The 14,222-nt window shown below is 40.1% G+C and overlaps 2 protein-coding genes across 2 annotated transcripts in view; one reads left to right on the forward strand and one right to left on the reverse strand.

Moving 5' to 3' along the window:
- Positions 1-171, forward strand: part of LOC117001996 (threonine--tRNA ligase 2, cytoplasmic-like) — a 4,113-nt gene extending 3,942 nt beyond the window's left edge. The window contains exon 6 of the mRNA XM_033070767.1: positions 102-171. Within this exon, the coding sequence (XP_032926658.1) occupies positions 102-171 (70 nt within the window). The remainder of the gene's footprint in view (positions 1-101) is intronic.
- A 380-nt stretch (positions 172-551) lies between these two features.
- LOC117001998 (tight junction protein ZO-1-like) overlaps positions 552-14,222 on the reverse strand; it is a 137,444-nt gene continuing 123,773 nt past the window's right edge. The window contains 9 exon segments of the mRNA XM_033070768.2: positions 552-713; positions 1,243-1,393; positions 2,182-2,287; positions 5,580-5,716; positions 11,690-11,834; positions 12,187-12,355; positions 13,247-13,350; positions 13,905-14,153; positions 14,156-14,186. Of these exon segments, the coding sequence (XP_032926659.1) occupies positions 552-713; positions 1,243-1,393; positions 2,182-2,287; positions 5,580-5,716; positions 11,690-11,834; positions 12,187-12,355; positions 13,247-13,350; positions 13,905-14,153; positions 14,156-14,186 (1,254 nt within the window).

A 14,222-nucleotide genomic window follows, 5' to 3' on the forward strand; every position in this document is an offset into this window, starting at 1 on the left:
AAATCCCAAAATATCAAGTGTAACGTAAGTTGAAGTGATGTTATAATGCTCACAAAAATCACACAAAGCAATACCTCACCTTAATTCTCCTTGTTCTAAAGGTACATTACTTCAAGAAGCCTTAATGTTCCAGAGCTGCTCTATTTTCAGCAGCAGAACTATTTACAGTAAACTCTACTAACAAAAATTCAACTTTTGCAGTCAAAAATTTGATCCAAGTGCAAGCTTGGATTTGTCCTGGAAGGAACTGATCTTGAGAAAAGAATGTACAAACACACTAGCATAATACTCATTTTCAATGGCATAACTACAACAGACTCTTCTACTTCCTCTAAGGATAATGTCAAGGTGTAACTTAGGTGGTAGAAGTTATTTCTGAAGAAGTTGTTTTTATTTGGGATTTTGTTTGTTTGTTTGGGGGGGTTTGGGTGTGTGCATACTGGCACCATATCAGTCTCTACTCCATTTGTAGTGGCCACCTATCCCAAAGCCAAAAGGCCTTAGTAGTCTAAGGTGCCAATTTCCTGCAAGCGGTAGTCAATTAAGACTTTTTAATGCTGCTCTAAGCAATCTACTACATCACTTCCAATATACAAATATTTACCATCTTTTTTCTTCTGTGCCAAAATGGTTACTTCTTCGCCTTTAGGAAGATCAAGCAAAAAAAGAACAGCTTCTTCTCTGATGATATTTGTGAAGTCTACATTATTTACCTGGTATCAATGAAGCAATCAATCAGTTTGATTTAGCATATGGCATTATTACAGACATTTAATTATACAATAGGAAATCTGAATCTGTTGCTATGATTTTTTTCTTACTTAATTTCATACACACAAAGTGCATGTATCTCAAGATGCCCCTTGTACTTCCAAAGAGTCCCACTTTATTTCTCAATAAAAGCACAGCTTTCAGGATAATAGGTAACTGTTCATTTTTTACTCATTATGGAGCACTTATATGTATCAGTAGCCCACAGAGCACTCTGACAACTTAGTTACCCAGCATGAAATCAAACAACTTTATCAACTGAATTAGTCTACAAAATTTGATGTAAAAAACTTACTAACCTTCCTACCAACAGTACAGTAAAATGAGATCTTGCTCCTAGTAAGTCATCTAATAAACACACACAGAAAAAAAGTCTGTGTATAAACTACAAAGGCAAAATATTGAATTCTACAGAAAGAAAACCTACTTTGGTACAACAAAACATATGTAATGCTAACAGTTTTGACATACCCTGAGAATCTGGTCCCCTTCCTCTAATCCTTCTTTTGCTGCAGGGCTGTCTTCCAGAACACCAGCTACAAATATGCCAACATCATTGCCACCTGCTAGTCGCAAGCCAACACTATCTCCTTTTCTGAATTTTACCAGTTTCATGCTTGGCCTAGAAATTTAGAAATATTCCACTTACTTGTGTAATAGCATAAAATATCCTGGTAAATTTGAAACACGCAAAGAAGTAATCTGCTCATTAGTCCATTAGTGGATATCTTGCTATACATACCATTAACTGCTTATGAACTGCAGCATTACAACAAAACCTACCTGCATGTACATGTTTAGTATGGTTTGTTTGTCTTACACTCATAGTGTTTATGTGAGACACTCTCTTCCAAAAACATTCTTCCTTTTAAAGAGCTGTGCTGGCATACAGATCTACTTTGGCTCAGAAGAGATCAAGATGAATTTGAGGTTAAACCAAACTAGAATCTATTCTCATGTACATAATGTCCATAAAGGAGACCCCAGTTGAAACAGACTTATTTCCATGTTGGGACATTGCACATTTCTGCAGTAACCTTTACTCACTGCTCTCCAATTACTATGAAAGGTAAATAGCTTTTCTCTCTTTGGAGACAGGGACAGGAAAGGAGGAGTGACAGTGCCCAGGGAGAGCCAAACCTAGCAAATTCTTTTTGCCTTTTGATTATTCCAAGAGCTAAATTCCATAGAAATGAATAGACTTTAAGATGGTATATTATAGTGTTAAGTGCCAACAAGGCTCAGGAATATACATCTCATGTCTTCATCCTATTATTTGTGAACAGAAGGGTCAGGACAGGATACTGGACATGATATCAAGGCACAGAGAGAGGTTACTGACCACCCTGGATAGAAGTTTGGTTTGATTAAGAACCAGGTAGGTACAAAGAGAGTTTAGAAATACGTTACCGAAGCATTCCATCTTCATGGGTTGAATTGGGCAAAGGACCATCAGATGGACTGACTGGTAAATCCACATCCGGCTGACCTCCTTGTGCATACACTGGCTTTGGTTCTATTAAAATACCAGATATTTCCAATGTCCATTTGTCATTTAAAGATGAAAATGTGAAGTTTAACTTAATTAAGACTTAGTTAATGAATTCTTCAGTAGACTTCTCTCTACCCCACTTAGACCCACTTAAAAGTAAAATACTAGAAAACTTACAACAGAAGACACTGTCATCATGCCATTCAGAGCAGTGTGAACTGGCCTAATTACTACTTCAGTAAAGATTCCCAAACTTCCTTTGCACTTCATTAAGTACTCTGAACACTGCAAAAGGATGAGAACTAGAAGGCTTCATGCTTCCAAGACCACTTTCAACCCTCTGGTTTTAACCTTGGTTTCTCTGACCTAACTTCATTTTCCATTGGTTCTCTTCACTCAACAATTCAATTTTTGAAATGAAAATACCATAAAACCTCAGTCTACTATACATGGTTTGAGGTCCAGCTGGTGGTTCCTAGAGCTATGCACTTACTATGGCTTTGCTGCAGAGCTTCTCTGGAGCTCCTGCAAGGAAACTGCTGCTGCAGGCTTCCCTCAGTAATGACCACTACTAGGGTTCTTCCCTGATGAAGACTCGGTCATGTTACAAGAGTTTATATGTTAGGCTCATTTCTGAACACTAGAAAAAATTTGATTTCTAACAAGGCTGACTTTGAACTAGTCTAATACTCCTGATCTTACCAACAACTGCACCATCTTCCTTTCAAATCACTGAACAGACTAGTTTGAAATAGGGAATTTCAGGCAACAATTGGGTAATTATGCTTTTTTCTAATGTGACTCTGGTCCTTCCCATACAGTAACACAGTATTTGCCTTTAAGTCTCTAATGAACCTTTCCCAGGCTAAGCCTCTGATGATCCCTCCCAACAGATACTTTCTTCCAACCCTTCTCTGACACAATCAACTACACCAGTCATCTTACCCATGCCCCTAGTCCAAGCAGCAAAGCGTCACAGATTCTGCCAACCACTTCTCTAACATTTTCATTACAGTCTTGGAAGGATTCTCATTTCCCTAGAGCTTTTGTGAAGCTGTTAAAGGATTATGCCCTTTGCTACACTTTATCTCAGTTTATTTTGGGCAAGTGAATTTTATCTGTAGACAATTAATTTAAATATCAGCTTTATGCACTGGCCTGCAACTCCGCCCACTCCAACTAAGTCTTTCCATGTGCCTCTTCCTAGTCATGCAAGAATAGAACATTTCTCCTTCCCCACCAGCCAACAAAAGCCCCACACTATCACTTGTTTGCTAGCCACTCAGACCAATTATCAGTACATTATTTTGGATTAAGAACCATCTAATGGTCACCTATCTGGCTGGATTGGTATTATGTCAATTATTAATCTTCAATACCTTACAGAAATGCAGAATTCACCTTTCTAATCTCTCACTACCACCTCTTTTTCCATCTTGGCAAATGCAAATTACTTCATTTGCCTCCCTCATAACACTGTTGTAAAAGGTCACCTCTTATGACCACCTTTTTAATAATGGTTGCTGTATCAGAAACCTACTGTTCTCATTTTCAAGATGTTTCAGAGTCTATAAACAACACAATCCTTCCAGTTCTTCACTAATCTACTGACTACTACATGCAGAAGTGTCACTGCTCATCCCTTAGGTCCTCAAATATTTTCAAACTTAAATGTGCTTTCTCTCATTGCACCCAGCCTTTCAGTAACAGCTCCCTCTAAACCATCTGCATAGCTTCTTTCTCCACTTGTAATTTCACTGAAGTGCCTCATTCTGTAAACAAAAATCTTGTAAGTGCCAACCTGCCCAAAACAGTGTCCTGTATTTTTTCCCCTTTTTACACCATCTGGCTTTTATTTGCTACAATTTAGCTTATCCTTCCCTTCTGGGAAAACAAAAAGATTTTGTTCTGACTTGATTAGCTGTACTGCATTTGTTAACCTGCCTTCTTGGTCCATGACTGTAGTTAAGAGCTACACGAACAAAGCATTTTGGAGTGTTTTGAGTTGCATCTTGGGAACAGTAGCTCTAAACAGGCTTAACTACATCGCTGTTATAAATACAGTCTGCTACAGTAACCCATAAGAACACATTTACTGCTGAACACTCAGAAAAGAAATAACAGATTTTAACCTTGCCTGAGAAATCAGTACAAAACTCTTTACAACCATCGCTTATAACTACAACCCTAAACATGGAAATCTGACCCCTATATAATGACAGACCCCACAACTTAAGTTTTCAGGACCAAAATTCTTAAGATATAAATGGGATTATGGTTACAAAGACTATTTGTGTTCAGAAATAAAAATACAGTAATTTCACGAATACAAGCCGCACCAATTTGACCAAAATTTTGGTGGAAACCCGGAAGTGCGGCCAATATTCCGGGGCGGCTAATACATTAACAAAATTCTAAAAGCTGCCAACACGGAAGTGAGAGCCCGCGGCAGCCCCAAGCCAAGCTGGAGCCCGGCCGGCCCGGCTGGGGGAAAGCCTGGCAGAGGCGGGGCCAGCTGTGTGGGGGGCGGGCGGCTGCGCCTGAGCCAGCAGGGCGGGGCAGGGGGGCGGCAGAGCCCGGGCCAGCAGGGCGGGGGAGCCCGGGAGAACTGGGGCTAGCAGTGCAGGGGAGCATGGCAGAAGCAGGAAGGCCGACGGGTGGGGCTGCCTGGCAGCGGGGGAAGCCCAGCAGAATCGGGGCCAGCAGCGTGGGGGAGCCCGGCGGTGCGGGGGCCTGCAGTGCCGGCCAGGGCGAGGAAACGCGGCGGCGGTGCAGACGGGAGGGGGCGGCCGGCGAGCCTGGCGGTGGCGGCAGCAGCCCGCCGGCAGGGCTAGCGAACGCGGCAGCGGGGCGGTGCTGACGGGAGAGGGGGGCCAGCGAGCCCGGCGGCGGCGGCGGCAGCACCACCCGGCCAGCCCCGCCAAGCCGTGGCGCTGAGCTGGGCCACCCAGCCCCGTCGGCAACCATGAGCGGGCCGAGCCTGCCTGGCCCCGCCCCGAGCCAGTAAAGCCCGCTATGCCGCGATCCTGTTACTAATTGGCCAATTTGTGAAAGCTGCGCACGGATTCTCGCGACGAACGAAAGTGCGGCTAATATTCGGGGTGCGGCTTATCTATTGACAAAGACAGCAACATTGTCGAAGCACCGGAAGTGTGGCTTATAATCCGTGCGGCTTGTATTCGTGAAACTACTGTAATTAGGACTTATGTTTGCTTTAAGACTTCAAAGTCATTCCACAAATATGCAAGAGCATTAAGTCTTTACTGATGACCCATTCTCAACAACATGCATAATTAATATATTTTAATATTTTTACCTGGGAGTGGTGGAGTTTGTTTTTCAGTTCTTTCAACTGTCACCTCTTCCACAGTTTTAGAAATATCATCTGCATTCTTTACAGGTGTAGAGACAGCTCCTGGTTTAGTTATTTTCTCATCTTCTCTGCTTCGATGACTATATTAGAAAAAAAGATTTGACTCTGCATAGAGAACTGCTTCTATGATCTCAGTCTGTTAAGACTAAAGAATAAATACTTTCATTCATCAAGTTGAGGGTAATGAATCACCATTACTACTTAGGAAGATTTTGTTCCTAGACTATCACATTATTAATAATTTTTACCATTTCTAAACCCTAGTGCGTTGCCCCTAATGGCACGTTAACAAAGGACTTCCCTAGATAAGGCAGTTAAGAGAGCAGCAGCACACAGTGACACAGACTGCTCTCTGCTTCAAGCACACAAGACACACACAGGTGCTGTACATTGATAGATATAGAAGGAATTGAGAAGCCAAGGGAAGAAAGGAAGAAAATCCACTACACAATGGTCTTTTCCTCACCCCTTCCTATAGAAATCATGTTTTTTTAGACTTAATCCTTAGGCTTTGCTGTGACCAAGCTAATTTATCTGCTCCTTTGTGTGTCAGCTGCCCTGAAACACAAGTGCTGGTGTGGGACCTTTTATCATTGCAAACCCCTACCATGGCCCATGTAAACGTGTTCCTCATTTCTCATCACCTCAGAGAGGATAAGGCATTCAATTCACAGCTATGACAAGAGAGGAGTGCTTCTCATCCACACATTTTAGTCAAAAGACAATTTGTTGCTTCTTATGCATTTCATAACGCACAATTGGAGTGCAAATGGAAGGAATTTAGGACAAGTTCAAGTAAGTTCTTGTTTTTAAATTATAAAAGCAAGGAAAATTCTACAGAATCTAAATTCTGTTCCTTGAGTTCAAAAGATCAGGTATTCTTATATTGTTGCATTAAGCTACAGCTACCAGCTGTACCACAGCAGAACTGAACATGCGCTGCATGCTGAAATGTTAACCACTACACTGCTATCTGATGAACACTAAATAATTTAATAGCATTGGAACAGATGAATATTGATAGTGAGCTAGAAAAATTAAGTTTTCTTCCTGAGAGCTGACAAATAAGCAAGAATTTAAAGAATATTTGAAATAAGACAGACCAAATAACAGCCTTTCATACTGACTTGCCAAGAAGGAGGAAAAAGGTATTTTCTCAAGGATAACAATGGCTTGGTCAGTAGGTGCAAGCCCATCTGCTCTCATAAAGAAGATGCCGTACTGGAGGGGAAAAAAGAGAGAAGTTCTGCACTACCAGCAGCTAGATGGTGCTGCTGGGCAATAATGAACATCATTACCCATAAAGCACAAATGGATCAAATCACCTTAATGCAGAGTTAAGACTGTTAAAATCCTAATCAGAAATAATGATTCAAGAGTTGGAAATACGGCTTCAGAAAACAGATTCCAGTAAGTCTGCTCATCTGAGACGTGCAGTAAAGAATAAAAGAAATTACAAAAATCAAAACACAAGTAGAATGTGCTTTCCTGAAGCCAAATGAAGTTTAAAATATGAGAAACAAAGCTTAGCTATTCAGCCAAGACATACTACAACAACTCAGTGCATTCCTCTGCCAATTTAAAAACCATGTGCCCAAAGGCAGCCAAACATAATACAGAAAATACAAAAAGCACTCCAATCACCACAACAAACTGTGAAGGGAAGCACTCTTGCATTATGAACAACCATCTTGTTGTAAGTCATTGATAAAAACAAGCACAGTAGTTTAATTTTTGAAATCCCTATTTATGCCATTTTTTATCCAAATAAAGTGCCTTTTGGAAGCTCCCACAGTTGACAAAAAGGATGCTAAAACCACTGTGTGTAACAAAATGAAAAGTAAGCATTTATCCTACTTCATTCCCAAACATCACTGATAGATGTTTTCTTACTCCTCTCTTGGATTTCCAGTTTAGGTGCATAAGCTAAACAGCACCAGACTAAAACATGACTGGACTGGTCGCTCCCTTCAAAATAGTTCCTGGCTTGTTAAAAATGAACATATATTTAGCTATTTAAGTGCATGCTAAGTGTCCTAGAAACAAAAAAGTTCTGTAGTGCTGTAAGCTGCAACTAATTTCTCTCCCCAAAGATTTCTGGATAATGAGCACTAGTTAATAAGATGCTAAAGTAAATTTCCCCAAGAGTCCTCTCTACCTGTTTCCAAGCATCTCCTAACATTTGAAAGGAGCATTATTTTAAAGCAAGAATATCTGTTTTGCTTTAAAAATAAGGCAAAAAAATACTATAGTTACTATGCAAAGACAAAATTAATTTTACATTTCCTCTATACAGTCTAAACCCAGTGTAATTTTATGCTGCTTTGATTCCTGGACACATCAAGAGAATGCAAATGTGGAAGCTCTCAAGAACAGTAACTAAAGCACAGACACTGAGGGCACAGCACAAAATAGTCAGGTGAGTATCTAAAGCAACAGGCTCCTGAGCTGCTGCTATGTATACAGGCAAATACACCCTGCCAACTCAAACGCCTGTAAAAGGTCAGGTCTACTCTACCTAATACACGAAAGTTTAAATGCGAAAAAGCCAATAGAACACAAAGGAAGCATCAGAGAAGTGGGGGAGCAGATTTTTTCCTTAACTTTGCTTAAGCTGTCTAGTAAGCTCTGAATATTTCACATTACAAGATGATACAGGAAACAACTTGATGACACCACTGGTTCCATGCTGATTGTCTGAGGCTCACCCAGCACCCTGTTAACTCTGCAGCAGGGAAAGCCTGAGACAGCAGCATGAACAAGGTAAAAGATACAAAAGAGGCTCTTTTCTTCCTGGGGGTTCAGACATTTATTTCTTCACGGTGTCCAGAAGGCAAAAGAGAAAGATCCTCAAGGACAGGGATCTTTTCTAGGGTCAGGAAGAGGCAGGGGGAGTTTGGCATTCTGCCAATAGGACAGAGGCAGAGGGAATAGGGTCAGACCATAGGTATTACAGGAGTCACAGGAGCTAAGGGACATACCATTCTTAATACATCTTGGATAGTGGATTACAACAGTTCCAGGTGAGGCAAACTTGTTAAAAACTGACAGCTGCACTTCCCAAGAGACAAAAGTGTTGTTCCCTGTGTGCACTGTGACGCTATTTAACATCTGTGCTGTGTCAGGGACCCTTTACCTCACTTCCTCTCCATGACATTTTTTCAAAGTGTGCTTAACAGATACATTTTAGCTACATGTTAGTGCTATTACTGCAGAACAAAGGATGACCTGCAACACACAATGTTTGCCTCTACAGAAAATTGAGGAAAATAAGAACTCGCAGGCTCTTCCCAAATGTGTTTTTAGCACATCTCAAACTCTTTAGCATAAGAGTAAGAGCAAAGTAGCATCCTCCTAAAGATATTCACACTGGGTTGATTTTTATCTTGAATTCTAGTTTTTTCAGCTTCTTTTGAAAATGGACAGAACAACCAATCTCTCATGCTACATATAAATTGACAATGGTACTACAGGAGTCAGCCTCATCCTTCCACAAATAATGACAATCTCTGCAGTGATTTCTTCAAGCTACCACATCTTGCTTGCTGAGGCTGAAGTTTTAAACATATCAGATATTTTTGCTATTCCAGAACCCAGGTGAGGAAGTCAGCATAGGAGACAGAGTTCCCTAGCAGGAGTTCTTTCAATTAGTAAAAGGCAGGCCAGAGATATCATCTGGTAGGTTTGGCAGCACGTGACTTTAAATGCCAGTCTTTAGAATGGGTCACACCAAAAGCTTATCCAGGTCAACAGCTGCTTAGTGCCAGCAGTAAGACCAGATAGCTAAGGAAGGATACGTGATGCTCGTCCTGAGGTACTCTCCAGCTTAGGTGCAGAGACCCCTCTTGCTCATTCTACCTTTTAAGTACAACTCTTCATAGGTTATACAAAGCACAGTTAGCCCTTTCTGCTAGTAAGTTAAGAAAAACATTTTACAATTTGAGTTTTTAAAAGACTCAAGACTTGTTCAAGAGACATCTGTGAACTTTCTTTAGATTAAAGAAAACTAAAGCGCTATTTAATGTTTGACAGAATGATCAAACAACAATTGTCATGGAGACCCTACGTCCAGGAACTCTGCAAGCAGCCTGATGTACATACTAGTGAGGAATACTCAAAGGTGGGCAACATTGAAGATCTTGCCAGATCCCAAAGCAATACTGAGGCAGGTCTGCTAGCAGATTTCTGTACTCTGGTGCACATGCAAAGATGTCAGTTATACTTAAGCTTGTAAGAAAGGACTAAGAGGATTCCCCTGGAATTTCCCTCCTCATTAACATACAAACACTTGGCAGTACAGTGTCTAAATAAAGACTCATTATCTTCAATACATTTTTAACCTCCTTAAGCTTAGTTGGAAGGCTTTTTGCACATTTCTTCCTCAACCCTTTCTCAAGCCTTTTTCGTCCTACAGATCTTCCACCAAATTCAAAAAAGAATAAGTAGTTAACAACTAATTTGATCTTACGGTAGATTTAAACTTGCACAAACAACCATTACAAAGAGAAGTTGCTCTCAATATGTTTTTCTTTACATGGCTCAGGGCCCAGATTTTCTGATCTTGAAAGGGACATGTCGCACAGGAAGTCAAGCCATGCCAAAACAGTTCTTGCTCATGAAGAAGATATAACGGATGCATTCAGAATTGAGATAACTTAAAAGTTCCCTCTGGGGGAGGATTTGATTCTTACAACAGTTTGCTCTACAGGGAGGAAGTGACCATCTACCTACAGCCACAGAACAGGAAAGCACTAACACTAGGCTAAGTCATAGCTACAGTTCTGATAAACTTTTTCTTTTGCTCCTCCCTCCACAAGCCCCATCAGACTGCACTAGAAATGCATGTCAAGACAAACAGTTTTGAAATACGACAGATCTCACAACCTTCACAATCAAAGCCCTGCCTCTGAGACCCTGTTTTAAAGTTTTTTCCATGAATGTGGTTCCTGCTTGAAAACAAGCTTCCATGCCTTGTGATCCCTCTGAACAATGAACGCAAAAGAGAAGCAAAAATGTCTGCACCCCACAACCCCAAGCAGGTGTACATGCAGGTACACTCTCCATTGCAGTTGTATTGATCTTTAAAGACTCAAGGTTTTTAAAGCCTTGAAGGTGGGTTATTTTTTCCTTGGGGAAACCAATTTTATTAACAAGCAATCAGGCATATCTGTAAAAATGGCCAGCTGCAATTTGTTTTTCAGAGTTTTTGAAACCATCTAAAAATCTTCAGATAGAGGCTCTGAATTTGGAATTTGCATAGATTAATTCTGATTTCTGCTCTATCATATTATGAGCAGTCAGAAGAAAAATTTTCCTCTTTCAAATATTTAATGGAATTTGAAATCCAACACTGAAACACTATTTCAGTAAGTTAGAATGCCTATTTCCAAACTGCAGAAATGCAAGCCTGAGCAGATCTTTTATTCACAACTAAAGTTTCATATGGCATGAGAAAAAATTCCAAACCACACAGCACATCACTTGTCTCTGAATTCATAGAAAATGAGACTTACGTATTAAAGAACTATAATCAATGCTTCCATTACCAAGTTCAAATATTGAAAAGTACAGTGTAAAAGTTCAACCTGCTGTGCAATGCACCTTGTTTTGTAGGAACTAAACATACTCAGAAATGTAAGATAATCCCTATGCCTAAACAAAGCAAGATTTCAACAAGCATACCCAGGCTGGACATACAACAGGAACTGTGCTACAGCTCATCTCAAATCTCCTTGCAGCTAACTGCTTTCTAAAATCAAAATACGACTATGCATTATTCTATAACATACATTGCTATCAAACTTACATTGTCATTCATACAACCATGCTCTATGATTACGTTTAAGAAAGATGCAATACTAAAGAAACGTTCAGTTTCTCCTCAAGCCTAAAATATTTGGATCATTGTTATCTGCATCTCGAGACAAAGAATGTCATACTACCGCCTCCATAATTCTGCTTCACATTTGTTACACCATATAAATCCAAGCACTCCTAGAACTTATATGTTACATTAATTAGTTGATTTAAAAATAATACAATGCTGCCATCACCTGCCGTTGCTGGGCTGCTGTGGAGAATGTCTGGAATGGTCTGAAGGCTCTGACCTCTGGTCAGGAGATCGTGAACGACTGCGGCGGGGCCTGTCATGTGATCGGTTGGAATGATCTGATGCCAGCGACTGAATTTCTGAAATGTCTGTTAAATAAAAGTTGTTTTTTCATGAAATGTTGTAATTTAAATGGTGACATGACCTGCTTAAATGGGAATAAGCTTTTGCAGAGAACTTTCATGAAGATGTTAAATCTATGCTTATTATTACACAAAAAAACCTTAATATTCCTGAAAGAACAGCCACAAGAACAGGGACTGTATCTTTTTCTCCACGGTTTTTGAAGGTGTGGATTTCAATCACATTCAAACAAAAATTTACCCATATTACAATCGTAGTCCTAATTCTTCTCCCCACCCTCTCATCCCACTTAGGTATTTAATATCTTGACAATACAGGGAATTCTTTCCTCTTTAGAAATCAAGATTTTATACTCACCATCTCTTTCTGAAGCATTAGCAGAATGAATACTGTCAGAAAGATCAGGGACATTCAACAGTGTGGCTCGTTCATCTCGCTGAACAACCATCTTCAATTTGCCTTTTGACCTTTCTATTAATGTTTTGGCATCTGCTAAGGACATATTTTCCGTCACTGTGCCGTTTATCTAGAATAGAGCAAGAAAAAGGAACAGATACAAACTTACTAAAAAAGCCCTACTGAATCTCCAGTAAAAAGAGTGCTGTACTGTCTGATTATATTTAGAAATAAAGTATTTATCAAATTACCATAATGCAATGGAAGACCATTGGGTTCATCCAAAATATTGCATAATATAGAAAATTATTTTCAACTTTCAAAGTCAAAGCTTCTAGCACTAACACAAAACTTGTAAAAGATATGTTATGTTTTTTGGACCAGCACTGCTATACTCAACAGAGCAAAGCATGGTCCATTTATCTACATCAACACATCCACAGCACTATCTTGAAATAAAAATTGTTAGTATGAATTAAAAATCATAGAATGGCCTCAGTTGGAAGGGACCTCAAAGACCATCCAGTTCCAACCACCTTGACACCGAGTGGGCAGGAACACCTCCCACTAGACCAGGATGCTTAAAGCCCCATCCACCTGCCTTGGACACTGCCAGGGATAGGGCACAAAAAATTAACCCCTAGGTATATTTATTTCTAAAAAACCTCAACCAAACAAAAAAATTAACCCAAAGACAAGTTTTAGTGTTGCACAATAGCACAGTTCCACAGCATTTTACTTATAACTAAGCAAAGCTTCATACTTTTCCAAATAGTCTTTATTATGCATTTAGAGTGGGCATTATTTGTTTGAGTAACACTTAGGGAATAATACCAAAAAGGCTTAGTAATTTTCCTTTCCTTGGAGAAGTTGATTCATATTAAATTTGATCTTTGAAATAATTTAATGAAAAGTGACACACATTCTATTAACTATAATCATGTTACTGATGTAGCCAATTCCAGGCAGGGTTGTATCAGTGAGTTTTGCCTTGAACAACCCCCACCACCATATACTGTACCTTCAGAACAACATCTCCTTCCTGGATATTGCCATCTCTTGCTGCCAGGCTATCCTGTGATATTTCTTTCACAAATATGTGACTTGCCAACCGCAGACCATACTCTTTATAATAAAAGAAAAAAGAAAACTGATGAAGTTACAGTAGAAAAGAGGGAGGTATCTGGAGATTCACAACACTGCTTTATACAGCATTTACACAGCAACACAAGAGGAGAGTGAACTTGGCACAACACGCTGTAGCAAAATACTTTATAGCTTTACCATTATATCAGTCTCTTTTTCTAATACTGCCTATAATCAGAGCTGTTGTTCAACAGTTTAATTTGGATGCTACCTACAATTTTTCTTCTTCCAAACAAGACACCAACTAAAGACTCAGTTAAAGTGTAGGTATGTAGCTGCTGACTACCAGATGTTGGCTGCAGCTGGGATTTATTTACACTACATAATACTTTACCCTTTACTAGGCACACAGATTTTGGAATATGAAAAATAGCACCAGAATACAATAGCACTTTAAGTTTTGAGCCAGCAACTGGTAAAATGGGCAAACTGCTAACAGTAGTGTTCATTCAGCCTTTAACACCACACTGAGTAAAGCTGGCGGCCTTTAAAAAACAGCAAAAGTTTTAGCAAGAGATGTACACATAAGTTACCTTCATTTTTCCTGGATTTCACCAGTGTGACTTTGGTGGGTTTTGCAGGCTGGCTGGTGGAGGTGACAGACCTCCTGTCTGACCTTGGAGACAAGCTCCTCTCCCTGCTTGCGCTGCGATCTCTGACCCAGCTCTTCTCATGCCTCCTGCTGGCACTGGGACCACCACGGCTGCTCCTTGGATCCCGGATTTCTTCATCATAGCTGTCGTCCTCGTTTTCAGACACTGGTTCAGGGTCTGGTCGAGACACGGAATCTGAATTTTCTTCATCCTTCGGATAGTCTACAACCCAACAGCAGATATCAGCCTCCGGCTGTG

Source organism: Catharus ustulatus, chromosome 12, assembly GCF_009819885.2.
Source record: "Catharus ustulatus isolate bCatUst1 chromosome 12, bCatUst1.pri.v2, whole genome shotgun sequence".
Taxonomy (NCBI): Eukaryota; Metazoa; Chordata; class Aves; order Passeriformes; family Turdidae; genus Catharus; species Catharus ustulatus.